The following is a 25,632-nucleotide window of genomic DNA, read 5'->3' on the forward strand; positions in this document are numbered from 1 at the left end:
TGGAAAAAAACTTTACTTCAAAGTCCTGTCTCCCCAGGAACAATTTCATATTGTTTGGAATATCATAACAGAGGAACAAGCACATGTTGACGATGAATATTTGTCTCCAGTGCTCAATTATCTGATTTTATGGAAAACGTACTTCAGTCATATTAACATACGGCTATGCCAGCCAAACCTGCTGTGTAAGCTGTAATACCCTTGCTAATACTAAAAAAAATGGAAAATGCTGGAGGGAGTTACGTGTTAACGTTTGCAATCCCCTAAATCATCAGTTAAAGCTACAAATTTCTAGTTTTGCGGAAATCGTATTTCGTCTATAAGTACCCAACAAAACCTATGACCAAGTATGGTCTGTAGTTCTTAAAATACACTCAACAATTAATGGGGCGAGCGATAGTGTACCAAATGTTGGACAAATCTCACCCCTTTAGTGGTGCTTTACCATTTTATACGAACCTCTGAACAACATTTAAACTTGCACACTGGGCTAATAGTACAGCAGAAATTTAAAATTCAACCGATCCGTTCTTTTACTAAAAGTAAAGAGAACTGAATGCTGTATGTACGTTGCATTTCATTAACATACGATTTTAATTTAGCTCTGCGTTTTTCCATATTCTACAGAGCCGTCAAATTTACATCTAAATTATTTGGTCGTGCACTTTCTCGTCGCATAAAAGCAACTGTTTTGTATGCAACGGAAACGGGCAAATCTGAACAGTATGCCAAACAACTGGTGGAACTTTTAGGACATGCTTTTAATGCACAGGTGAGTTTAATTAAAGAAAGAAAGAAAATAAAAATGAACAAAAAATCTCTAAAACAGAAAAGTTGCTATATGACGTGGGCTAATGAACATTAATTAATTTTGTCAGCTTCTTGGTAAAATCGGGCTGATTACGAAATTTTCCCTATCACCGATGTACACGTCAGAGAAACGGAAAAATAATTTGTCCGAATTTGTGAATTGATTGGAATAATTTTTCACTTTCATTTTTTTCATGCTTTTCAATTTGTTGAACGAAACAAATATTACATGGGTACGATTTTCGCATCAATCATCATTATAATATACTCGTCATATAAGGTTGAATGGAAAGGCAAGAGAACATTTTTTTTTCTCCTCTCCATCCATCGTATCCATAGTTATGTTTCGTAATTTAATCTTAAATATTGATTCAGCGTCTCCAAATTAAATTCAGGTTCTGGCGAGCAAAAAATGATCAGAGTATCGTCCATTTATTCCTGTTAATTCTTGAAATCTCTTCCTTCTGCCCGAAATGCCAAAATTGATAAGTGAAAAATAATCAAGATTCAATCTTGATACGAATATAATATGCTTCGGACCTGTCACCTGACTTTCTTTTTAGCATATCTTTTAGAGCGGTACGATTCATGAGGGATCGTTCATAAATAACGTTACGCTTTTTAGTGACGTCATCAAAATTAAATCCTGAATAACTCGAGAAATACGCGTCCTGCAAAGTTAAAACTATGTTATTCCCCCGAATCTACTCCATAAATGCGGGGATAGAGCATAGTTTTAACTTCACAGTCCGCGTATTTCTCGACTTATTCAGGATTTAATTTTGATGACAGCACTGAAAAAGTTCCATGAACGCACTAAACGCATCGCATTATAACTTTCTACCTCGCTTTCTACGTTCAAAATTTTTGTTTGGTCCACATATTTAACACACAGAAATACATATGGAACGAGTGGAACGAAGGAATAAAGCGAAACGAATGGTATGCTTAGAGATTCTCAGTAATCGGAGAAGTAGTAGATGTAGTTAGTTCGCCGAGTTTTTTTTTAGATTCGAATTCTTTATTACGGTCACAAAATATAGGTCTGTGAGCCGCAGGTCTGCTAGCAACATAGTTATGAGCTTCATAAAACAGACAATTCAGGCCTAGAATGTTAATGCCTTTGATTTTTATTTTCCTTGCTTTTCTGACTCCACTTATCTTCCAGTTTTAACGAAATGAGCTAAAGCCACACTTCCTCGTACAAAAATATCGTTCGTCATTATACACCTTATTTCCCTCATCTGGCATTAAAGAATGAGTAAAATAATGCAAAACTAAATAAATATTTTTCTGTGAAAATTAAGCTCACGTTCCATTATTTTCTGTGTGAAATCCTATCAAAGCACCGACATTCAACGTCAAACGTTGTACGCTTACGATTATTATGCTAAATCGGTTAAAGTCAAAGTATTGCGAAGTGTAAAAGCGTTAAATAAAGACGACATTCCCTTTGTTGTTTACATTGCGTTTCCAGCAAAAAATAAATAATAAAAAATCAACGACAATGTGAAACGATAGGGAAAAAAAGTTTTCATTTATTTAACCATTTCCGAGAAAATTCAACGATCCATCGAGTACGGAATCATGTTCAAGCAGATTTCTTCCTTGCTATTTTATGTAAACTAGAAAACTGCTACTTATACTCTGTTGCCTTTTCTCATTTCTTTACGTTTCGTTTATAAAACAAACTTTCAATACAAAAGGTAATGTCTCGAAATTAGATCTATTCGTACAGCTTGTGTTTTCATTTTATTAAATACAAATTGTGTACACAAGTTTTCAGTTTGATCCACTTTAAGCACTCAAAGTGAAATTTCCAAGCAAAAGAGATAAATAAAAAGATTGTAAGTAAATAAATGATGAATGCGACAAAGTCAAATTCTTTATTGGTGCATGTTCGATTGAGTGTTTACTTGACAAAATGTGGGTGTGTGGGTGTATGTGCTGTAAACGTAACCAATCCAATTTCGTATGTATATCGGAAATTACTATACGGAAAAAAGACGCAATCCAAAGTCATAAATGCGATAAGGATACGGGCCGTATGGGATTTTCAGCATAAATTTAAAATATTTCTGACATAAAAATTGGTTCTTTTGCCGACTCTTTTTTTACATCGAAGTTTAAAGTTACTTATTCTTGTGGATGGTCACCGTATCACCATATAGATTCAAACTCGGACCATTCATCGATCCCGCCCGTACTTTATTTTCGAAAATTTTCGAAAGTGTCCCAAATTTTCTTTTAATTGAAAATGAAGGCAATAAAAAAATATTTTGTACTCTTCAATCGCGTCTCTAAAGTACCTTACACTAAACGGATAGTATTGTTTTCGAATAAAAACATCATGAAATTGGTACGTTGATTTATAGTTTTGGGCGCCCTTGAACAAAATTCCCAACTACGAGAAAACTCTTACGTTAATACTTGACACCAGATCTGTCGAAAATTTGTAAGGAGCGTATGTAGATAATCTTTGGGAGGTTCACACTGATCAAAGACATACGTTAATTTTATAGAAATAGCAATAGTAACTAGCACGTTGCTGTGGTAGCTCACCTAGCCATTTAGGCTTTGTTCAAGATGTAATCATTATAGTGTTTGTCACAGAATCTATTACTTCATTCGTTTTAACACGTTGCTGTTGTAGCTCACCTAGCCATTTAGGCTTTGTTCAAGGTGTAATCATTTTAGTATTTGTCACAAAATCTATTACTTCATTCGTTTTAACATACATTACACTATAAACGCCACGTCAACTGGAGCTCTTCGATCATTTGTGTCAATGTTGTCGATAACAGATGATTCTCTAATGTTGACGATAACAGATTATTTTCTCAGGTTCCTTTTTACTGACTGTTTAAATGTGTTGAAATAAATCTGTTAATTATGCCCAAATTCTAAACTAATCGACATTTTTTACGTAAGTTACCTGGAATGGTTTCATTGATTACGACAAAATCACTGATTAAATCAGAATTTTTTTCGAACCTAACACAAGGTGAAACATGTGTACATCGAACAATTATCAAAACTATTTATCATTTCCAGATATATTGCATGTCAGACTATGACATATCATCAATCGAACACGAGGCTCTACTTTTGGTTATTGCATCAACATTCGGAAACGGTGATCCACCCGAAAACGGTGAAGTATGTTGAATTGACATTGAAGTAGTCTTTTTAATTGTTTTTGATTATGTTCACCACTGTCATGCCACCCCGCTATTCCCCCGTCCCACCTGATAACTTGTACAAATAAAACTCAATATTTGATCAGCTAGCAAGCACAATACTTAATGATTGTTATATATAAAAAACACAGAAAGCAGCTGAAGCAAATGAAAATATTATATAAAAACGGAGCGGAGAATAACATCTCGCACAGAAAAAAATAGGGGAGCCAATGTAATGCTTTCTAGTCAATAATGTAGAGAGGGACACATGCGTTCCGAATAAGTGGTTAGACCATCAGGGAAAAACAATATTTTTGTTGTTATGGTTAATTAATTTACTACGAATATACACTCACATAGAGCTCTCCCATCATATATGAACGATGTATCACTTTAACATAATCCCGTATCATACACAGTAGTCACTTAATGATATGATAGACTTAAATGAATAATTCAATCGGAATTGAATTTTGAATGAAAATTGCTGGAGCATTTGTACAGCGAAAATAGGAAAATATTTTTCCAGATTTGATTTACATTGCACGTGAGGCAAATTCAACACTTGTTGCAGTCCCAGTCCTCCACTTCTCCATTGATTATGCAACAGGAAACGTTAACTATATTCTCGTTGTAGTAAACGTGGACAGCACAGGTGATTGCAATTACTGGAATTTTAGGTGAATTGAAGTTGTACAACGGAGCTTTAAGTTTCATTCATTTTAGAATTTTCTTTCGAAATAACATTTATATTTGGCATTCAAACTAAATAGGCCACTCATTAGAATCTTTAAATTGCCATCGAGGACGTAATGATAGTCCTGACGACCAATAACTCCAATGATGATAAAATCAATTACAATTTCAGTTATCGATTTTGTTGTTATTTACTTACACCATAGAACTGAAAATATCCGACGTAATAACTTACGGTGCAATAAATTCGATTGGTTTATTTATTCTAACCGCAAGAAAGATGTTTCCCTTTTTTGTGTGTGTTTGACTAACTCATGTTTGGTTAGTGTGTATATATTTCATTGCTCGTGATGCTGTGCTTTTTTATATGAACTGAACTACGAACATTTTGATTTAATACACTTCTTTTCTTGTTCGTTTCTTTTATTTTCTGTTTTTTTCTTTCTTCTCCTGTCAGGAATTCGCACAGGGCTTGTACGCCATGAAATTGCGGGAAAATGAGGAAAATACAACAGATAATCACAAAAGGTAAAATAAATTTTCTTTATTCATTTTTGGTGGAGTAAAAGTAATTTGTAGTATACGGTTCGTATAGTGCTGTTTTTGAATGTGAACAACCGCGCACAAAAAAAAGCGCGGTGTGTGTACGATCATCGAATTGTTCTTTTCGAGATATGAATACGAATTATGATTTTATTAAAAATTATATTCACAGGAACAAGCTTGTTCTATGTGGTTGTCGCTTAGAGTAAATCATTTTTATGTGGAACTGTTGCAAAAAACGTAATGTTCATAAATCAAATAGCAAACATTAATTTATGATTCTGTAAATTATAATCGTGTTCCGCGAGTCTCTCCCCTCTAATATACACTGACTACATACATAAACAAGCTGGTGGATGACTGTCTTTGATTGTTAATTGTGTTGTTTACAAGGAAATTCTTTTAAAGTTAAATAGTTCTGGGCACTAAATGTAAAGTGTGTGGTCAGTGGTCATTAAGTGTTTCTTTTTCTTTATGGAACGTAAAGTCTGATTTATTTTACAAACCACTCAAAGCAATACCGATGTAAACATATAAAAGCTTTTTAAATGCGGGGAGGACCATCTACTGTACAATTTAAATTGTTGTTCTTGTTGTTGTTGATGTTGAATTGTAAAATTTCCTGAGAGTGGAGTGTAGAAATACAAACTGCATTTCCGATTTAGGTGAACCTCTTTCACACGAATAAGTCAGTTCCACTTGTTTGTTGTAATAGTTAGTAAATTGGATTTGAAAGTTTTCCAAATATTTAGAGGAAAAACGTTTTCGAATTTTGCTATGAAATGGACATTCAATTCGTTTCGTCGTTAAATTGTATTCGCATCAACCTGGGTAACTTTCCTCGGAAAGACTAATTTTTTCTGAGATCAACTTACTTAACCTTTCATAAACACATTCAGAACGAGGGGAAATGCGCGAGCAAATCTTGTCCCACCTACTTACATTGACGTTTATCGGCACATATATTGGCGTACCATTTCCTTCTATTGGTCAGTGACCAATGGTCACCAATAGCAAATAGCACCTGTCCCAGTATTTGCTCGCGTAGTTTTCCCCTAGATTCAGAAGAAATTTATCCAAGTCTGCATAATGTTGGAGAAGTCGCACGAACCGTCACTTTATTAAATACGCGGAAACACACAACTTCTGATGAGCTTTCGTATAAAAAATTGTCCGCATCATCACAGCGACGAGAAGCGAAATTTTAATACGAAAATTTACCTTATAATCAACAAGGTGTTTTATTGGGGTTTCAGTATCTACGTGACCTTCTCACCTTGAATCTATCGAATCTTTTAATTTGATTTGAGTAGTGTCGACGCAAATAATAGTACATTACTGTATGATTACTTCCCTCTATGATATCTCGTATCCAGATGAGTAAAAGCATCCGAGGGTTTCAACCCGAGTGAGGCTCGGAACCGGTTCGGGTTGACCTGTTTTAGTTCAGGTTGACCTGAACCGGATTCATGACCCGAACCTGAAAAATTATTTCGGGTTCAGCCCGAACGTGACTCGAACATGAATTTTCGATTTCGGGTTTAACCCGAACCTGACCTGAACCCGAAATTGTTCAACCCGAATTTGACCTGAACCTGAATTTTCAATTTCGAGTTCGACCCGAACCTGAACTGAACCCGAAATTTTAAATTTAAACGGGTCGGGTTCGGGTAGCCCGAAATTTTGAGCGTTTATTACACTAAAAAAAGTCAAAAATTTCGGGTTACCCGAACCCGACCCGTTTAAATTTAAAATTTCGGGTTCAGTTCAGGTTCGGGTTGAACTCGAAATTGAAAATTCAGGTTCAGGTCAAATTCGGGTTGAACAATTTCGGGTTCAGGTCAGGTTCGGGTTAAACCCGAAATCGAAAATTCAAGTTCGGGTCAAGTTCGGGTTGAACCCAAAATAATTTTTCAGGTTCGGGTTAAATCAAGTTCGGGTTCCGGTCTGACCGAACCCGACCCGTTCCGAGCCTTAAACCCGAGATATCAAATTACTTCCCGAGTGTAGTATAGTGCAATAATTCTATATAACCTCATTGTACACGTCATACACAGTACATTCAACAGTTTTGATGCGGTGTGACGATTCTATACCACGTCTATTTATAAGTGCACAGACATCGACTTGAAAACAGATTGAATAATCGACACTTTGTTGAGAGTAAAAATTATAAATTTAACGCCACAAACAGACTGTTAATTTGTGTCAATTTAAATTAATAGTTGAAAAGTTAGTTCAATAGTTCCCTTCTTCTTGCTATACACGAAACATGAGTCTATATTCTCAATTCCTTCAAATCAATAACAGCATCGCCGTGTCATCTAAATCCTTTATGAAGGCCAACTCTAAAAGCGATCTAACCAAATCTTTGCAACATCTCAAAAAATTCGATCGACTCGAATCGTTGCGCGGCTCCACCACCACAGATTCGTACAGTGAGGAAACATTTGGACCATTGTCGAACGTTCGATTTGCCGTTTTTGCTCTTGGTAGTTCGGCGTACCCGAACTTTTGTGCATACGGAAAATACGTTGACAATGTTCTGGGTGAATTGGGAGGTGAACGGCTCACCAAGGTCGCATACGGCGATGAAATGTGCGGTCAAGAGCAAGCATTTCGTAAGTGGGCACCGGAAGTTTTTAAGGTATTTACGAAATAATGCGGAATCGATTAACACATTATGTAACAATGTCGACCACTAACCGGGTATTTAGATTGCGTGCGAAACATTTTGTTTGGACACTGACGACACATTTTCCAGTGCAACATTAGCACTTCAAGGTGAATCATTGACGAGAGACACCGTTCGATTGGTGCCAGTAAACGATAACACGTCACTGGAAAGGCAATTATCGAAATATCACAATAAGAAAGCGGTCGTTTGTAAAATAAAATCGAAACCACGAAATCTGCATGGCAATACGAAGAACAGTAGCGGCAAATCGACGATATTGGTGGAAATTATCGCAAACGATGTAAATGTCTCGATAAATATAAATCCATGAACATTGAAAATTTAAACGACCCGTGTTGTAAACCAACAGGTGGACTATGAGCCCGGTGATCATGTCGGTATATATCCAACAAACAGCTCGATGATTGTGAATGGAATTCTGGACAGACTGTGTGGCGTTGATAATCATGACGAAGTGCTACAATTACAAATTTTAAAAGAAACACATTCGACGAACGGTAATTTATTTTCGATTTTCTGTTTTTTTCTTTTTTAAACAAATTGAGCTGACAGTGAACAATTTTCGTAAAATAATTTTGCTGTCTTTTCCATATAAACTGTGTGCGTAAAGGTATCGAAAAAAGTTGGGAACCACATGAACGATTGCCAGCATGCTCGTTAAAAACATTGCTGACGCGATTTTTAGATTTAACTACACCGCCGTCAAGACAGTTACTTACATTACTAGCTTCATTTTGTGACGATAAAGAAGATGAGGACCGAATGTACTTGTTAGCCAACGTAAGTATATGTTTCTGATGAATTGAAAAAGTTTAGATCAAATCGACTGTTTTTTTACTCAATCACAATTAAATGCGACAAGAAAATCCCATCACCTCAGTGTAGGCATTAATTACACCAAAATTGTATTATTCACAGCACAGTTTCTGGTTCAATATTACAAGTTATATCAATCAAAATTCATTCAATTCTGAGTATGTAAGATTTTGTGACGTTCTTTTTGAGTAAATTTCAAACTTTAACATTCGCTGAGTGGACGAATCATGCGAACCCTATCAAATGCCAGGCTATATTTTTGGGAATTTTAATTCCAAAAAACTTCTAGGGAAAAATTCCGAAAATTTTTGATTTTTTTTCGAAATTTTTGAATTTTTTTTTCGAAATTTTTCAAATTTTTCAGAATTAAAATTCCCAAAAATAAGCTACAATATGTCCTGACACTTTTCGCTGACAACCGCCTACGTGAATAAACAAGTCGCATCAAAATCTTAATCTTTTAACTAAACATTGAATCTGCTACTTCCATTGTTAAAAATGTTTTATTCTCGTGCTTGATGAAAAATCTCTTACTTCATTAGTCCAGTCCATACATTGAGTTTGCTACATAAAAGAACCCTCTCAGCCAGGACGTTTCATTTATTTTGGTCGTTGTGTCGATAATAGATGACAAGTCGTTTCTAAAAAGTACGCACACACCTTCTTTCCATTAAATTACTTTCTGTTTAAGATCAGTATTATTATCGGGTCTAATACTTCCATCTATCAAAGTATTATTAATAGGTTTGTTTTCAAATCTTGTACTTCAATTTTTTCATTTTTTAACATAAACTTTACTATATAAAGGACCATATTACCCAGAGCTTGTCATTAATTTTGTCGTCAATCGACAGATCAATATAATAGCCGCTGTGACAGGTTAAGCAGCTGTTTACAACTGGAAGTAGGAAGAGTCACTAGAAAGCTTTTTACAGTCAATCCAAAATAAATTTTCAATGTCACAATAGGACCTTGTCCCATCAAACTACAACATAACTTCTGAAATACTTGAGCGTGTTCGAACATGGAACTTAGACTTATTAAATTCAAAATTTAATTGTCATTTGAATAGGAATCATCAGCATACGAAGACTGGCGTCATCACTTCCAACCTCATTTGTTGGAAGTTTTAGAAGAATTTCCATCTTGTCATCCACCTGCTTCGCTGCTAATAGCCCATCTGATGCCATTACAAGCAAGATTTTACTCTATATCGTCTTCGCCGCGTAAAACACGAAACGAAATCAACTTAACGGTTGCTGTCGTCAAATACAAAACCCAAGACGGAGAAGGGGCGGAACATTATGGCGTCTGCTCAAATTATTTGGAGGGACTGGAACAGGATGACGTTATTTATTTATCGGTTCGCAAGTATGGTCCTTTCTCTATCGGTGTTAAAGTATTTTTTTAAAGCGTACAATTTCAATAGTGCGTCAAGCTTTCATTTACCGGCCGACAGCTCGAAGCCGATTATTTTGATCGGACCCGGTACAGGAATAGCACCATTTCGGTCGTTTTGGCAACATTGGGATGTTCTACGAAGCGAAGATCCTGATGCAATCGTAATTTGAAGATGAGTTGATGTTGAACAGACTTTTTAAAATCGGTACTTTTCACGCAGCTACCAAAGGTTTGGCTATTTTTCGGATGTAGAACCAAATCGCTGGATCTGTATTGCGACGAAAAAGAAGATCTTGTGGGCAGAGGAATTTTGGACAAAGTCTTTTTGGCCTTGTCACGCGAACCGAATACACCAAAGGTAGCTACGAACCTAAATATTTAATTTTCTACAGCATTCCCTAAAATAAACTTTTTTCTGCCAAAGACATACGTACAGGACTTAGCTGCTAATGAAGCGGATTCCATATACAGAATATTAATCAAAGAAGGTGAATTTGTTCATCCGCACTGTTAACACAATTCTAACTCTAAAAATCTTTCCCCAGGTGGTCATGTATATGTCTGTGGAGATGTTACCATGGCAGAACATGTCTATCAGACGCTAAGGTAATTAGTTGAACATTTTTATGATTTCATTACGTTTTGCATAAAAAGGAGTTACGAGTTTCGGGATCGTTTACACACAACTTGTCGAATATAATCGTCGTGATGACTTCATAAACTATTTGTTTATTGCCAGTCAAGCAGCAAATATGGCAATATAGACAACTGTTATCTGTACTCCCCAAACAACGAAATAAAATGTTAAATCGGACGAGGACTAAAGTGCAATTAAGATTTAGTCGGGCGACATTCGATTGGAGCGAGATGTTTGCTTAGTAAATTGAGTGGGGTTTGTAGTCGAAAATGGTTTCTCGTGTAGAAGAGTTTCTTTATAGTCAGGCTATTGACTTTAATGATAGTATTTCGTCAAAATAGTTATAGAGTCTGTCATGTCATCTAAGGATTTTCAACAGATTACATTGAAACTCTATTACTTCATTTGTTCTAGACATTCATTTTGCTATAGAAGACCCCAGGGAGGCACAGGTCATCGCTTATTTTCATAGTCGCTGTCGTTAACAGATTATACGACCATTGTGTCTCGTGTTAAGCACTTTAAAGTCAAATTAATTATAAAATTCACCGGAACCATCATAGAGTCTGTTATTTTATACAAACTCAGTATTTTTAACTGATACAGCCCAAATCTTTTACTTCATTTGTTTCAACATATACTTGAAAACACATTAGGTAGAGTTCATTGCTTATTCTTGTCGGTGCTGTTTGAAAATGTTTGATTGTAGCTTAAAGATCTAGAGCGAAGTGCAGGCTATGTATAATGACTACAAAAAAAAGTTACAAAACTCTCGAACAAAGACTGCATCAACTACCCGGACTACACTTGGACGAGAAAAATGAGAGCATAAAATGAAAAATTGAAGAATGTAAAGCAATGTAAAGTTTGTTTTTATTTTTGCGGTGATAATTAATAACATCCAGTAATGTTGTACTCAGGGCCTATTTTTTAGAAACATCGTTTCTAAAGTTTCTTGAGTTTCTCAAAGTTTCTTAAAGTTTCCTAAAGTTTCTTGAGTTTCTCAAATTTGAGAAACTTGAGAATCAGGAAATTTCAATTATTGTTTATTATGAAGAATTCAGCTAAATAAACACCAGACTTTATCATAGTTGAATGATTTCAGTATATTGTCGAAAATGCATCATACCACTCATTCTGCTTTGAATTTTAGCTTCTACTGTTCTTCGTTTATGCACAGGCTTTTGTAGATATAAGTTTAGTTTAATTCATTCATGCATTCAGCTTAATTTTCACTGAAAATGTCGAAGTGTACGTCTAGAAGTGTTACGATTTTCGACTGTAACTTACATTATGCTTCTCATTCGTCAAAGCTAAGTTGAAGTAGTACATTTTTGCGTGTAACTCGTGCAATATATAAGTTGGCCAATGGTCTTATACTGGCTTAGCTCACACATTGTCTGAATGACACAGAAAATTGTGCACTAGGAACTCACATTTCATGGATGAATGGAACAGTATGTAAGTTGTCATAGCCTTGGTCTTTATAAATAGAACTATTTTTGATTTCTTATACTTTTTAGATCGTATTTGGCTTACACTATTAATTTTAGGCGATTTCGCGAAAACCGTGAGATGTAAAGTATTTTGAACTATCGAATTTTAGGCTTTAGAAGAATTTTCAAACGCCATTTATTGAAATGGTGAAGAAATTAGGTCTTTACTATTTCTTTCCAAAAACTCAATTTTTCTTTGCTAAAAAATAGTGGGCAAGTGTGGCAAATCCAGTTCTTGGATAACGAGTCAGAAATGAAATTGGTTCCTTGATTAATGTTTTACGCAAAAAATTATGTATTAAAAATCGAAAAAACTTAATTCTGCTAGCTCGGTGGACATTTTCCATTCAAAAATTTTATTTTATACACAAACAATTCTGTGCTAAATTGATAGAAGCGCCACTGACTTCGTGATTAAGTTGAAGGTTTTCAAAGACGTGCTAAATAGAAAGGTGTTCGCGTTCTAGGGAGACGCGATTTTGACTAACCTGCCCAGAAGGAGTAGCGAGTAGCGTATCAGGATTGAATACAGTGAATCTCAATTATCTCAAATTATATTAATTTCACATACAATTGTATCAATAATCTTTAATTCATTGCAAATCTTTCACACGAAACGACAAGTACTTATTTTAGCTACATCGCTTATCATTAGCTTGTTCATCGTGGAATCACCACAACAATATGCATTTAAGATGTACATTTTAAGAAAAAAATGAATTTGTGCTTTCCAAAGTAACAATACCTAGATTAGTGGTGCACTCGACTTTTTTTTTTAAATATCACAGAATTCTAGGTAAATAAAAAATATTTCTGTGAACAGAAAATGTACAAAATGTGTATGTAATGTAATTTATGTTCACCCCAGTGCAATGATTCAAGAATACGAAGTTGTTTTTCGATATTGTCCACAAAAGTTAAATCTTACTTACACGAAAAACAATTAGGAAGAGATCTCCTTACTAGATATTTTTAATTTAAAATGAAAAGTTTCCTAAATTTCTCAAATGTTTCTGAAGTTTCTTTAATGTTTCTTAAGTTTCCCAAATGTTTCTCAAGTTTCTAAAAGATTCTTAAGTTTCCAAAAGTTTCTTAAATGTTTCTTGAAAGTTTCTAAAAAATAGGCCCTGGTTGTACTTAAACATTTTTTACGAGAAAAGTTTCGTTTTTATTTCCTATTCGGTGTGCCACATCACATTTATGTTTTCCAAAGTCTGAAGCGGCCCACCAAATAATGTTCTGAGAAGTGTTTGTATTTATGCGTGGAGTATACACTGGGAACAGTGTGTCGGTACATTATGGGCAAGTGTCCAAGTAAAATGTAATACTTGACATGGGGATGGTAGAGAGTGAGTTAATTTTTATTAATTTCATTTTAAATAAACTTTTACTGTTAAAGATCTCCTTCATTCATGGCTGTAAAAAGGGACTATCATTTTAACATGAGAAACACTTGTAACTATGAAGCAGTGAAATTTATGGCTTTTTGTCCCTACAAATTGATTTTTTTTTGTGGGAAATTCTTTTTCGGAGAACAACAATGAGATATTTTGATATGAATGTTGTCGGTGGATAACTTTCTATCCCCGTACTATATGAAGCAGCGGACGATAGAGCTAATTTTGTTCGTTAGGCAGTTTGTGGCATTGCAAATTTGAATCCGGGAACAAATTGAAAACTTTTTCTATATCTCCTTGAAAGAAAACATGAGCAAATCTTAACCGATCTTGAAACACCTTCAGTAAAAGTTTTACTGTAAAACTCAAATAAGCCACCGAAATAATATGAAGCAGCGGCGGTAACATAAATTTCTTCACGAGCTGAATTTCTCATTTTATTCGTGAAAGGATTTTCAAAGTTAATATGTGGAATATGTTTGAAGACTTGTCACATCGCTACTTCCACTTTGATGGCCTTGTTGGGCACATAACTCTCGATGTATTGAATGTGTCGAGAACTCATAACTTTCGAAAAGTTGTAACTGTCGGAGATGAACATATAGTTTCAGTCATCGCATGAGCATTATTTTCACGAAGTTTGAAGTGTTATTAGTACAGCCTTCTCTTTCCGATACATTTTTTTAACGGAAGCATTCTTCGGCTAACCATTGATGCTTTTCAGTTCAGCCATTTGGCGATGTTACGATTAATCTCAGGGATTGTTTACAAATGACGTTAATGTTTAAGAAAGTGTGACGGTTCTAATAAAGTAACGTAGGTAAGAGGGTCTCGCAAATTCAGTAAAATAGTATGACGTCACTTGTGAACGACCCCTTAAATCTACCAACGTTTTCCGAAAGATTTTTAGCCATCGACAATGTTGTCAAAACTTTGAAATGGGATTCAAGTAGCTGGTCTGTTTTTAATTGAAAATGAGATTGTGACCATCCATAGCCACAAAGTTATACCCGTGTCAATTATGTGAAAAATAATTGAATTCTTTTTCGCTTACCATTTGCAGAAAAATTATCGCCACCAAAGAATCGAAAACGGAATCGGAAGTGGAAAAATATTTGCTGTCGTTGAGAGTAAGTTTATTTTATACGCGTGCATGCATGACCTTTTGTTGCTTTTCCCATTCAATAATCGTGCATTCATCAACATCAACACACAAAAAACACACGACGACGACATTAAAATTCATAATAATTCGGTTATTACATTTTCGAAGAAAACCAAAACTATTTTAGTAATCAATATGCATACGGAGCAATTTAATTTTCAAGCGAAATGAATACATTATCTCTTCCAGCCTTAGAGAGAGCAATACACTGATTCAATGTGTTTATTATAATTTCAATTGATGGTGTGACCGTCAAGATAACTATGTATTGTTTGATGATAAACGTTGATCGAACGTATCATTGTTAAGTGAATATTATATGTAACAAAGACGTGATTTGAACTGATTCTAATTCGATTACAATATCAATTTAATATTTAATTAAATGTCTACAGGACCAAAATCGATATCACGAAGATATATTTGGCATCACATTACGCACTGCAGAAATTCATAATAAATCCCGAGCAACAGCCAGGATTCGAATGGCATCGCAACCGTAAATAATAACTTTCAGTTTGTTTGTTTTTCACTTACTTTAAGACTGATTTTCATAAAAATGAAATTTTTAAATTAAAATAATTTAGTCAATGAGTACAGCCAGCCATTGGGCTCGATTTTTATTGTTTGCCTTTCAAATTATATAAAAAACGAAATTTTATGTTCGAATAGGGGACTGTAAATAAATGAATCACAATAAAGGATTCAATTTTATGTTAACTCTAAGTTGCTTCGATTTTGATTTTTCGATAACTTAAAGTCGCGACAGTTCAGTCGGAAAAATGAGTGTTGCGAATGAATATCGAGTATCGTGTAAAAATGTAACTTAAATTTTAAAGCTAGAAAATCAAAAGAAAAATTTGTCGGATCTGCTTCTCAATAATTCTTGAATATTAAACGTCACTTGGCGAAAGTATTTTTACTGGAGTATATTAGTATCGCCATTCGTGCAGAAATACAAGCGAGGGACCGTGTCTATTGACCTAATATTTTACAATGATACCATTGTAAGACACAACGTTGGCTACACTGGGTTAGTTATTAATGCCGCCCCACCCGATTTACGTTTTTTTTTTTAGTGAATTTGAGGTTTCCAGCTCAAGCTGGAATCGAGTTCTGGAATCGAATTATTTAAGGAAGACTTCTTGGCAGGAACCAAGTTTTGTCTATAGTCTGCTGGAAATGAACGTCGAAGTCACGACTTTTTCTGCACTAGAAGAACGACGTGTTTTTTTCAATTTAAAGTTTGTCTGTTCGACTTCGACGTGACTCAGAAAATAAATTGCAGCTTTTGTACTTTGATTGAGAGAAGGTGGGGATAAATTCCGAATTTTTTTAGAATAAATAGATTAAAATTCTTAGTATTCATTATTTGCATGGAATAGCGTAACTAGGTCCATCAAAAGAAACGCAAACTAACAAAAAAAAACTCGAAAACGCTCCTGTTTCAGTGCTGGCAGCAGTTTTCCATAAAATTATAATGCTTCAATTCCAGTTAAAAAAATCAATAAATCTTCAAGCCAGTTTCTTATTTCACAATCTCTTTTCCACAATTGTACGATTGCAATATTTTTAAACTCATCCCTTTCTTCGTCTATTCTTGTTCATAGGTTCGATAAATCGCAATAATATCGCGGTACAGTCACTAAATCTGTTACCTCGGTTCTTCAAAATATTTTCCAGTAATCTACAAATCTCTTACTTCATTTGCTTCAACACAATATTTCAGTATTTAAGAGACCAACCAGAAAAGATCGCTTTTTTTAATCGTTGTTGTCAATAATTAACCAATTCAATTAAAAAAGTCGCGATACATCTTTTCCCAATTGTCACTTGACTGTACATATACAAATAAATAATTTTCAACCAGCTTGATACGAAATAAAGTCAAGAAAAAACGAATCTTAAAACATGGTTTTACAAGCTGAAGGAATTTCGGGAATGGAATTTTTAAGATTAGGATTAGATTTGTCTCAGTACATTTTACTTTCATCACCATCATTTCCTGGCGATCGTTTGAAAGCATGGGAATGTGTGGAAGCGGTTACTGCTACTTCAAACAATTTTTCTTTCTTAAAAATAGAAATCATTCAAAAAGTAAAACAATTTTGTCATTTCTCCACTAAAAATTTCAACATAAATGTAAAATAAAATCTAAGTTCTTCTACTACATCGAGTTAAAAATGTGTAATAATAATCTTCGTATTCTTGTATAAAGTATGTAATACATAAAGTAAATTTGTATATTTAATCATAAAACACCACCACTAATTTAATATTGTTGGGACCTAAATCTTATATAAATTAATTGTTACGTTTCTACTTCAAATGAAAGTCTACCAAGTAAATTTAATAAATTTCACTTAATATTGTGAGCATGCAGGAAAATCCAGAGTAAATAAATTTGATGTTAAAGAGCGTCCACACTTCTTCAGGAAAAAGTTTCTTTCGCTTCACATTAATGAACAATTTTCAGCAAAAGCTATTTAGTATTTGAAATACAATAATACAGTCGACGTCAGTGAAAACGGGTTTAATAGTTAAACGCACGATCGTGGTAGTGGCAAAATAGTATAACGACTACTATATGGGAAGCCTATTCTATGCCTCCATTGCAGTTTTTTTAATTCAGAATTTAGGTTCCTAGAAGTTCAAAAAGACTTCTTATACTTCTGCTTATACGTCAAGTATATCACCAGTGCAATTATCAAATCTGTTCCTTCTTTTGATCTGATTAGTTTCAATAGAAATATGCGAAATCTATTCCTTCATTAGTGTAAACATGAACATAGATAACATAACATTGAATTGCATTAATCTCTTATTTGTGTCTTGCTATCACGGTCGATAACAGATGACTGCTTTTGTTACTCCATGGAATCTGGTATTTGCAATTAATTTCAAATCGTTGGATAAAATTGAACATGATGTGGTTTTAGAAAAAAAAAGGCAATTTCCGAAATGAAATCAAAATTTACAAAATAAAATTCATAAAACACCACCAGCTTTATGAAAAGGTGAATTGGTTGTATCCAATCCAGCCTGATAAATGATTGGCTTTCATAAAATGATTCAATACAATTAATTGTTCACTAATTTAACAATCAATTTGCTATCAACGAAAGCGTACCTTGCAAAATGAAAAATGGAAAAATATTATTTGCGGTTTTAGACCAGTACAATACAATTTTCACACAATAAATTTGTGCTGTTTAATGTTTTGTTTTTCAGTATCAGACACGTTCAATTATTAAAAGCTTAACTAATCCCCAAATGAATAAAATAAAAGTGTACAAAGGAAAGCCTTTGCATTCGCGTTATTGCACAATTTCGACGGCTTGGTTTTTATGTAGAAGGGTATCAATGGCTTGTATGTTTCCACATTGTTAGCCCATATGGTAGATTCTATAACCTTAAAGAAACTACAAACGTTTGTCATTTAATCACGAATTAGTTCTTTTGTTTTAAATTTCGCTCATTGTTTGACACGAAATCTTTTACTTCATTTGTTTTGTCATACATTGTTTCATAATTACAAGACTTAAGAGAAAGCTGTAGAGCTGATCGTTTAGTTTTCATCGTCGATAATAGATGACTAGCCATTTCTAATCCAGTGGGTACATCAGAATACTAAGCTTTGAGATAAGCTAAACGTGGTCGCCTTTTTAACTAAATTTATTTATATCATGCAGCAACGGAGTCAATTGTATGAATTTCCTTAATTTCTTCATGCTCATTGAGTTTCAATTGAAATTGGAAAATAAGTTGGAGAAAAGATAGAGAAATTTAAGAAAATTTATGGAAATGATTTTAGGGTTGCAATATTCCTGCAAGTTGTTACATTTATCAATTTATTTGAAGTTTTATGACTAAATAGATTATTATATCAGTCGAAGACAAATACAGTCCTCAAATAATTTTTATAGCCATTATTAGCAGTGACCTCCATTGCACTAATAGTATTATCTATATTTACTCGCCACAACTACACGCATATGAGGAGAGCAGTTGTTCCTAATTTTACTTATAAAAATTATTTTGGGACTGTGAATCTGCATTTTCGTCTGCGGAAGTTCTATTGCTCTGTCTTCGAATTCAGAATAAAAGAATCCTGCAATCCTGAAATAATGCATGTGTGTGTTAATACAATCACACAATCACGGAGAATGGTCTTTCAGTCAGAGCTCGTAGGAGATTTAAGTGCATAAATAAGTAGTTTTGAGGGTGTTGTCACCCGAGAAAATACTATTTCTCACTTGATAAAAAGATGGAATGTAGACTTTTCCTATGAATTTTGTTGATCCGAGGCGTAGCCGAGGTCAATATTGACACACGAAAAAGAGACTTTTCATCTTTTTATTCCGGGTTGGCCATGATGGCACATTTTTGGCCAAATGTAGAAAAATTAAGTAGACAACATAATCTACATTTTTCTCTGTTTAGCCAAAAATTAGCAATCATGACTTCATGGTAGCAAATCGATTTTAAGAATGTCACGGCCAAAAATATGTCACTAAGTTCTATAAATCTTAACTGATATTTTGTTAAAGTACTGAAAACGTGAAGATAGAGCAGTTTAACTTAACGATGCAGATGGTCATGCACGACGCATTACGTTTGTTTCAATTCTATAATCTAAATAACTTAATAATTGTAACGACAAAAAATATTTTTGCATGAAAACATATCTCTTTAACAATATTTACTACATTCACTGATTTAAAAATAAATTGAAAAAAAATATGAAGAAAAAAAACATTCCAAAATCAAAATTTTCGCAAATGTAAATTATAAAAATATTTCATTCATTGTTTTACTATTAAAAAAAGCAAACCATATAATTGTTGATAAAATTAAAAACATTTCTTGTGCACAAACATCTTTATCGTATTTTAAAATAAAAATCAATTTTAAGAGTTTAGAAATGAAGGTTTTTAATTACACTGTGATCTCCCCTCAGTCGCGTAACCATCCTGCTTGATCTAGGTATTTTAGAGGACAAGAACGGCAAAAAATATTTTTAAATGAGAAGAATTAAAAAAGAAATGATTAAAATGTTCAACACCTAGTTACGGTCCTGCCTCAGCTGTAGTTTCAACGAAATCTGATACACGTTTTCTAGGCCGATTGATCACATATTTATATGACTTGTGAGACCCTAATTACTTCGAACTTGGAATTTTTCGCTATTTTTCAATAATAAAATCTGAACGTTGCAGAAAATAAACTTATCACACATCTTCTAAACCCCTGCGCGTCTTTCTAAAGGCTATAAATATAACAAATCTAATCTATCAGACCTATCATCGTTATGTATAAAAGGCTCACTGTATTCCTATACGAAGACGTGTTATTGTGAACTGCCGAAAATAAGTGAAGGGATGAATGGACAGACGAAATTGGTGAAAGAATCTAGTGTGGCAGTGGCAATCACAATCAAAATTGCAATGTCAATGCAGTGGCATTCACAGTAGCATGGATGACTTTTGAGGCATTTATTAACCTGTTACATACGGCAAGCATATGGCTAGTATTATTATCGAGTCTATTACTTCCATCAAATCTTGTACTTCAAATTTTTTTTAACATGAATTTTGTTATATAAAAGACCATATTACTCAGAGCTTGTCATTATTTCTTCGTCATTATCGATAACAGATGAATGTATGTGACAGGTTATGAACGACAAAAGGTTGATATCGCATCCAATGATGGAAGTTGTATTTCCGTGTGTTGTATTCTAATAAAAAAGATTTTATTCAGGAAATATATCGAGAATAAACGAGCCTGCATTAATACCTCAACCAATGTCATTGATCTCAACATACATCACAGTCTCAACACTAAGAAATATTTGAATTTCGCTCAATCTTATCGCAGGTACACACTAACGTCATTGGATGTCTACTTTCTTCTGCTATCCACAATTTGTTATCGGGCGACTTTAATGATAGACTCAATTGTTTTCAATCAAATTTAACGTGATATGTAGGGATAAGGAACACTTACCTTTATTGTACTATCTCAGTTGTGACATAAGGTTTATCATTTTGTTTTGATTATTTTTTATATCATTTTAATATACCCCGTAATTCCGAACGTTGCTACAAAGGACCGGTGGTACGTGTCTTATGTTTTGTCATTTATGTCGGTCTAAACTAAACTTAATTCCTATACGAACTGGTCTTTACCGAGTCTCGTAGAAAAAAAATGAACGTTCCGCAGTTGCATTAACACTTATGTAGCACCCTCACTTCGCAGTTCCACTCAACTTCGTCATTGATTCTGAATCTCAAAACATTTTTTCAAAAGTTCCCCAATAGTTGGCCATTCCAAACTTACATTTTTAGAAATGTATATCACCGGGCCACGAAAAAATAGGCATAACAAAAAGGCGATTAGATAGAAAAGAGATCGAGGTATATACTACAACTTTCCACTCTTGAATCTATCATTCTAGTCATTGGTTAGATGAAGAAATGTTTAAATTAAGTTTCTTCTTCACGCTGTGCATCGGCCTTGCCTTAGTTTATACTTCGGTGGCTCAACAGATGTAAGTATCCAAACTTAGATGAACTGCTTCTACGTTTTGATCTTAAACCATCCATTATCGGATTAGACCATTCTGGGGATACAATTGTGTGGACTCACAATGTGTCAGAGTTCAAGCCAACATAACTGATCCAGATACGTTGCTGGGTTTACATGCTTGCTTTTTAAGTTGCAATGAGTTCGGGACACTCTGGCCTCGTCCGAGAAATGTAGTGTCGTGGAGCAACACCCTGTTGAACCTGAATCGAACAAATGTACAATTAAGACGTGCAGTTCCCGAAGAGCATGCGGAGTTCTGGGAGCAAAGTATTGATCGTTTTATTGGAATCATTGATGCGAGAGTTGGTGATGAGGAAGTGGTAGATGGGGAGTTTGGATTGGCGATCGAAATCGACGTTGAAAGTGACTCGTTGGAGCTAAGTTTGGATACGAACGAACAATATGAATTGGAATTATCTTCCAATGATAACGATGAATTAGTTGCGAGAATCAGCGCATTGACTTATTACGGTGCTCGCCATGGGCTTGAAACTTTATCTCAACTGATTGCGTTCGATGAATTTACAAGTCAATTGAAGGTTCGATAAGATTTGCATGCTACTATTACACAACAACCAGATTCCGGTGATTTTAATATAATTTTGTTGTCGATGTTTAGATTCTGTCAGCTGCTTCCATTCGCGATGAACCTTCTTACAGGCACAGGGGAATATTATTGGACACATCTAGACGATTTTATCCAGTCGATGTGATAAAAAGAACGTTAGATGTTATGGCCATGACTAAACTGAACGTGTTCCACTGGCACATAACTGATTCCCAAAGTTTTGCAATGGTATTACTATCACATCCAGAATTGTCGCAGAAAGGTGCCTACTCACCTCGGAAAGTGTATCGCCCCAGCGACATTAGAGAAATCGTTGAGTACGGTCGAGTGCGTGGAGTTCGTATTATACCTGAATTCGACGCACCGTCTCATGTGGCAGAAGGCTTCCAAAATACCAATTTAGTGACATGTATGCATGCACAGCCTTGGGGACAATTCTGTGCTGGCCCTCCATGCGGTCAATTTGATGTGACCAAACCCGAAGTGTATGAACTGCTCTACGAACTCTACTCTGAAATGAATGAAATGTTTGATTATCCACCACAATTTCATTTGGGCGGTGATGAGGTTTTCTCGTCGTGCTGGAATTCAAGTAGTGAAGTCAGAGATTTCATGATCGAAAGAGGATGGGGTCTAACGGAGAATGATTTTTTGAAACTCTGGGGCTACTTCCAAGAAAGAGCGCTGAATGTTTATCGATATGTTACTGACTATGATGAGGTCAAAAAACCGATTTTGTGGACGAGCTCATTGACCGAGGAGGATGTAATTGACGAATATCTGAATCCTGACGACTACATAATTCAAATCTGGACTACTGCGCACGGATCGGACTCCCAAATTTCTCATCTCTTGGAAAAGGGCTACGACGTGATTATATCGAATCATGACGTCCTTTACCTGGATTGTGGCTTCGGTAATTGGGTCGGATCTGGTAACAATTGGTAAATTTCCTTTTCAAGCTAAAATATTCCTAAATCTCGACAGTATGTCACTGCATGGTCATTTTAACGGTATATCGTTATTAGGTGCTCGCCGTTTTCTCCCTGGCATCTTATTTACGATAACAATTTCCGTGACATGGCTGGAGACAGAACGTCTCAGGTTCTTGGTGGCGAAGTGTGTTCGTGGTCGGAACCGACCGACGATGTAACGTTGGATTCGAAACTGTGGCCCAGAGCCAGTGCATTTGGTGAACGATTGTGGTCTGACCCGGACACAGATTTCCGCGGAGCTGAATATCGTATACTGATTCACAGGTGAGATGCTTATTGAATTATTTTCATTCAAGTGGAAAATATCGAGAAAATTTAAGAAAATTTTCGCAAATATTCATGCCGTAAGTGGACGGAAAGTGAGAAGGATGAACCTAACACATTGTTGAATTGCCCAATCAGAGATCAATGCATAATTATATTCTGAATCGCATTCACGGCTTGAATAGGTTGTGGTAGTCTAGTCTTGGTCTTTGTTTTTGGAACTTTATTCACAGTCAACCAGCGCCTGTATGTGTACCCTCATTGTAATATTTTGTTTTTGGTTATCAGGGAATTCTTAGTGCAATACGGCATCCATGCAGAAAGCATACAACCTGAATGGTGTGTCCAAAATCTTGGCGAATGTCCATACAACTCCTGAGATAACAACAGGACCATTTGATCAAAATATTTTGTTTTTCCTTTGTAAAACTATAAGTCAAATTAAAATTTGTATTTAAACTAATTAATAGCCAACAGGCAATTTAACTGAAGCAAATACCGTCGTCCGTACCATGAAACCACCATGAGTCATTCGTGGATTATACAGATTTAACGCGTACAGAGATGATGAAGAAGAAAATCCTCCTCAATTCAAACATATAATGCAATAATTATGTGGTTTTGTTGCTGCCAACAGGGGTTTATTAATACGCTTTAACAACCTCAACCATGACTTAACAAATTTTGTGTTACATTATACCGATGTCCGGTGATAGGAGACTGATATAAACATGTGTCTCTAATAACATCTTCTTATTTTATTACCGGCATTCGGAATGACCATTCTCTCTTCTTTTTTTTACTCTGTTTTATATTTTCCGTTCTACCAATCTACAGTTAGCACGTTCGTACATCTTTATACTCATAGTACATACACACAACCGACAAACATTACGTATATTTCTCACTGAAATTGATGTGATGCTATAATGATTGGGATGATAATGATAAAATGCTTACCTTTGGGCATATTGTATGGTGTATATATAAAACATTGTATAAATGCAGGCAGGTGAGCGTCACGGAATGGTTTGTGTAAACGATTGTGGTCATAATTCCTGTTGAACTGATTTAGGTAACAATATAATTCTCGGTCTAAAAATAAATCCTATGGAATGTATAATGAAGATCGTTGATAGCCGTAGAAGTGACTCGGTTAATCTCTTTAAATTGCACACAGAGACTGTGTAACAAACAATAGAAGTCAGAACATGTTAATGTGTACTACGACTCAGATTATGGAAATATTTTTAAAATGTTTTTGTTTTGATGGCGAAGAAAAATCGTAAATGGCACAACAATATTCAGGTAATAAATTCATCGTTATACATGAGTCTGTGCTATTTTCATAAATTTTAGCTTTAAGCCGTTTACTGCGTCAATTTTGTTTCGTCAAGGCCGTTCATTCGCAAACTGAAAATATTTCTGCCGATCGGGCTTAGAACCGATTTAGACTTAGAATATTTCGAGTAGATATTAAATTTGTTGTCAACATGCAACAATTCAACGACTTGTCATGGTCACCTGATAATTTTGTCTTTTACAAATTTGCGGAAAGCAACACTTGTTGACATTTTGTTCAAAAATTGCATCGGTAGATTTCACACTCGATGCACTCAATTGAGTTTTGTTTAAGACTTTAGTTTTTAGTTCTAGTGACGTCTACTTGAAGATTCTTCATGACGGTAATCATTGTTCATTATATCACAAACAAAATTATAGAATCTATTACTTCTTCCCATCTAACTACTGTCAACAGATTGATGCAAAATCTTTTACTTCACCAGTTAATATACATTGTGCTATAAAAGACCGCAGGTCAGATGTCATCGCCTATGTCGCCTTTGTTAACAAATGAAATAGTCAAATGTGATATCAAACAAATCTGAAATAATTAAACTTTTTATGACATTATCTTGAAGCCTTCTGTACTCAAAACATTTCCGCACATATAGGCCCCACCTGTTGGGTGGGTCAGATCCCTTGACTGTCTGAACTTGTCAATAGTTTTTGTATTGGTAATGATTTTTTGATTTATTTCAATCAAATATAATTTTGATGGTCACAAAAACATACTTAGAAGAAGAACCTGTTAGAACTATTGTTACGTACGGTGTATTTTCTTTTCTAAGACCAATGACTTACAGTCAAGGGAATAATTTTTTAAGTGTCGCTCGTCACCGATAAGGACTAGCTCTTAGAATATCCGCTATGAATATGATCTTTGACAAGCGCTGCCTGGACACCGTAGGTGTCGATACACGGGAAAAGTGGAAAAATGTTTTCTCGGGATGATTTTACGCTAATATAAACTAAGATGTCCTAACATAGCCTTCAGTCATAAATTAAAAAAAAAAATCTAAAAACCTGGTT

The 25,632-nt window shown here is 34.8% G+C and overlaps 2 protein-coding genes across 3 annotated transcripts in view; both read left to right on the forward strand.

The window, feature by feature from the left end:
• The window catches only part of LOC119085893 (nitric oxide synthase), a 68,603-nt gene extending 51,694 nt beyond the window's left edge, over positions 1-16,909 (forward strand). For both annotated transcript variants that reach the window (XM_037196430.1, XM_037196431.1), the window contains 14 exons: positions 628-772; positions 3,865-3,969; positions 5,146-5,216; positions 7,542-7,878; positions 7,949-8,209; positions 8,279-8,426; positions 8,540-8,709; positions 9,818-10,116; positions 10,175-10,307; positions 10,367-10,504; positions 10,571-10,634; positions 10,692-10,752; positions 14,740-14,806; positions 15,237-16,909. In XM_037196430.1, coding sequence (XP_037052325.1) covers positions 628-772; positions 3,865-3,969; positions 5,146-5,216; positions 7,542-7,878; positions 7,949-8,209; positions 8,279-8,426; positions 8,540-8,709; positions 9,818-10,116; positions 10,175-10,307; positions 10,367-10,504; positions 10,571-10,634; positions 10,692-10,752; positions 14,740-14,806; positions 15,237-15,344 — 2,107 coding nt within the window. In that variant the 3' untranslated portion in view covers positions 15,345-16,909. The remainder of the gene's footprint in view (positions 1-627; positions 773-3,864; positions 3,970-5,145; positions 5,217-7,541; positions 7,879-7,948; positions 8,210-8,278; positions 8,427-8,539; positions 8,710-9,817; positions 10,117-10,174; positions 10,308-10,366; positions 10,505-10,570; positions 10,635-10,691; positions 10,753-14,739; positions 14,807-15,236) is intronic.
• A 4,332-nt stretch (positions 16,910-21,241) lies between these two features.
• On the forward strand, positions 21,242-23,728 carry LOC119085894 (chitooligosaccharidolytic beta-N-acetylglucosaminidase-like). The gene is made up of 5 exons (XM_037196432.1): positions 21,242-21,394; positions 21,461-21,971; positions 22,052-22,944; positions 23,029-23,259; positions 23,548-23,728. The coding sequence occupies exons 1-5, from the start codon at positions 21,321-21,323 to the stop codon at positions 23,636-23,638; spliced, it is 1,800 nt and encodes a 599-aa protein (XP_037052327.1). The 5' UTR covers positions 21,242-21,320; the 3' UTR covers positions 23,639-23,728.
• Positions 23,729-25,632: the final 1,904 nt, after the last annotated feature.

The sequence above is a fragment of the Bradysia coprophila genome, chromosome IV, assembly GCF_014529535.1.
Source record: "Bradysia coprophila strain Holo2 chromosome IV, BU_Bcop_v1, whole genome shotgun sequence".
Classification (NCBI taxonomy): domain Eukaryota; kingdom Metazoa; phylum Arthropoda; class Insecta; order Diptera; family Sciaridae; genus Bradysia; species Bradysia coprophila.

What these genes read in the sequence shown, in the direction of transcription:
- LOC119085894 (XM_037196432.1), top strand. Translation starts at nt 21,321, where the DNA reads ATGTTTAAATTAAGTTTCTTCTTCACGCTGTGCATCGGCCTTGCCTTA. An exon ending in AATTTACAAGTCAATTGAAG is followed by an intron (nt 21,972 to 22,051) that starts GTTCGATAAGAT and finishes GTCGATGTTTAG; the next exon opens with ATTCTGTCAGCTGCTTCCAT. An exon ending in GTCGGATCTGGTAACAATTG is followed by an intron (nt 22,945 to 23,028) that starts GTAAATTTCCTT and finishes TATCGTTATTAG; the next exon opens with GTGCTCGCCGTTTTCTCCCT.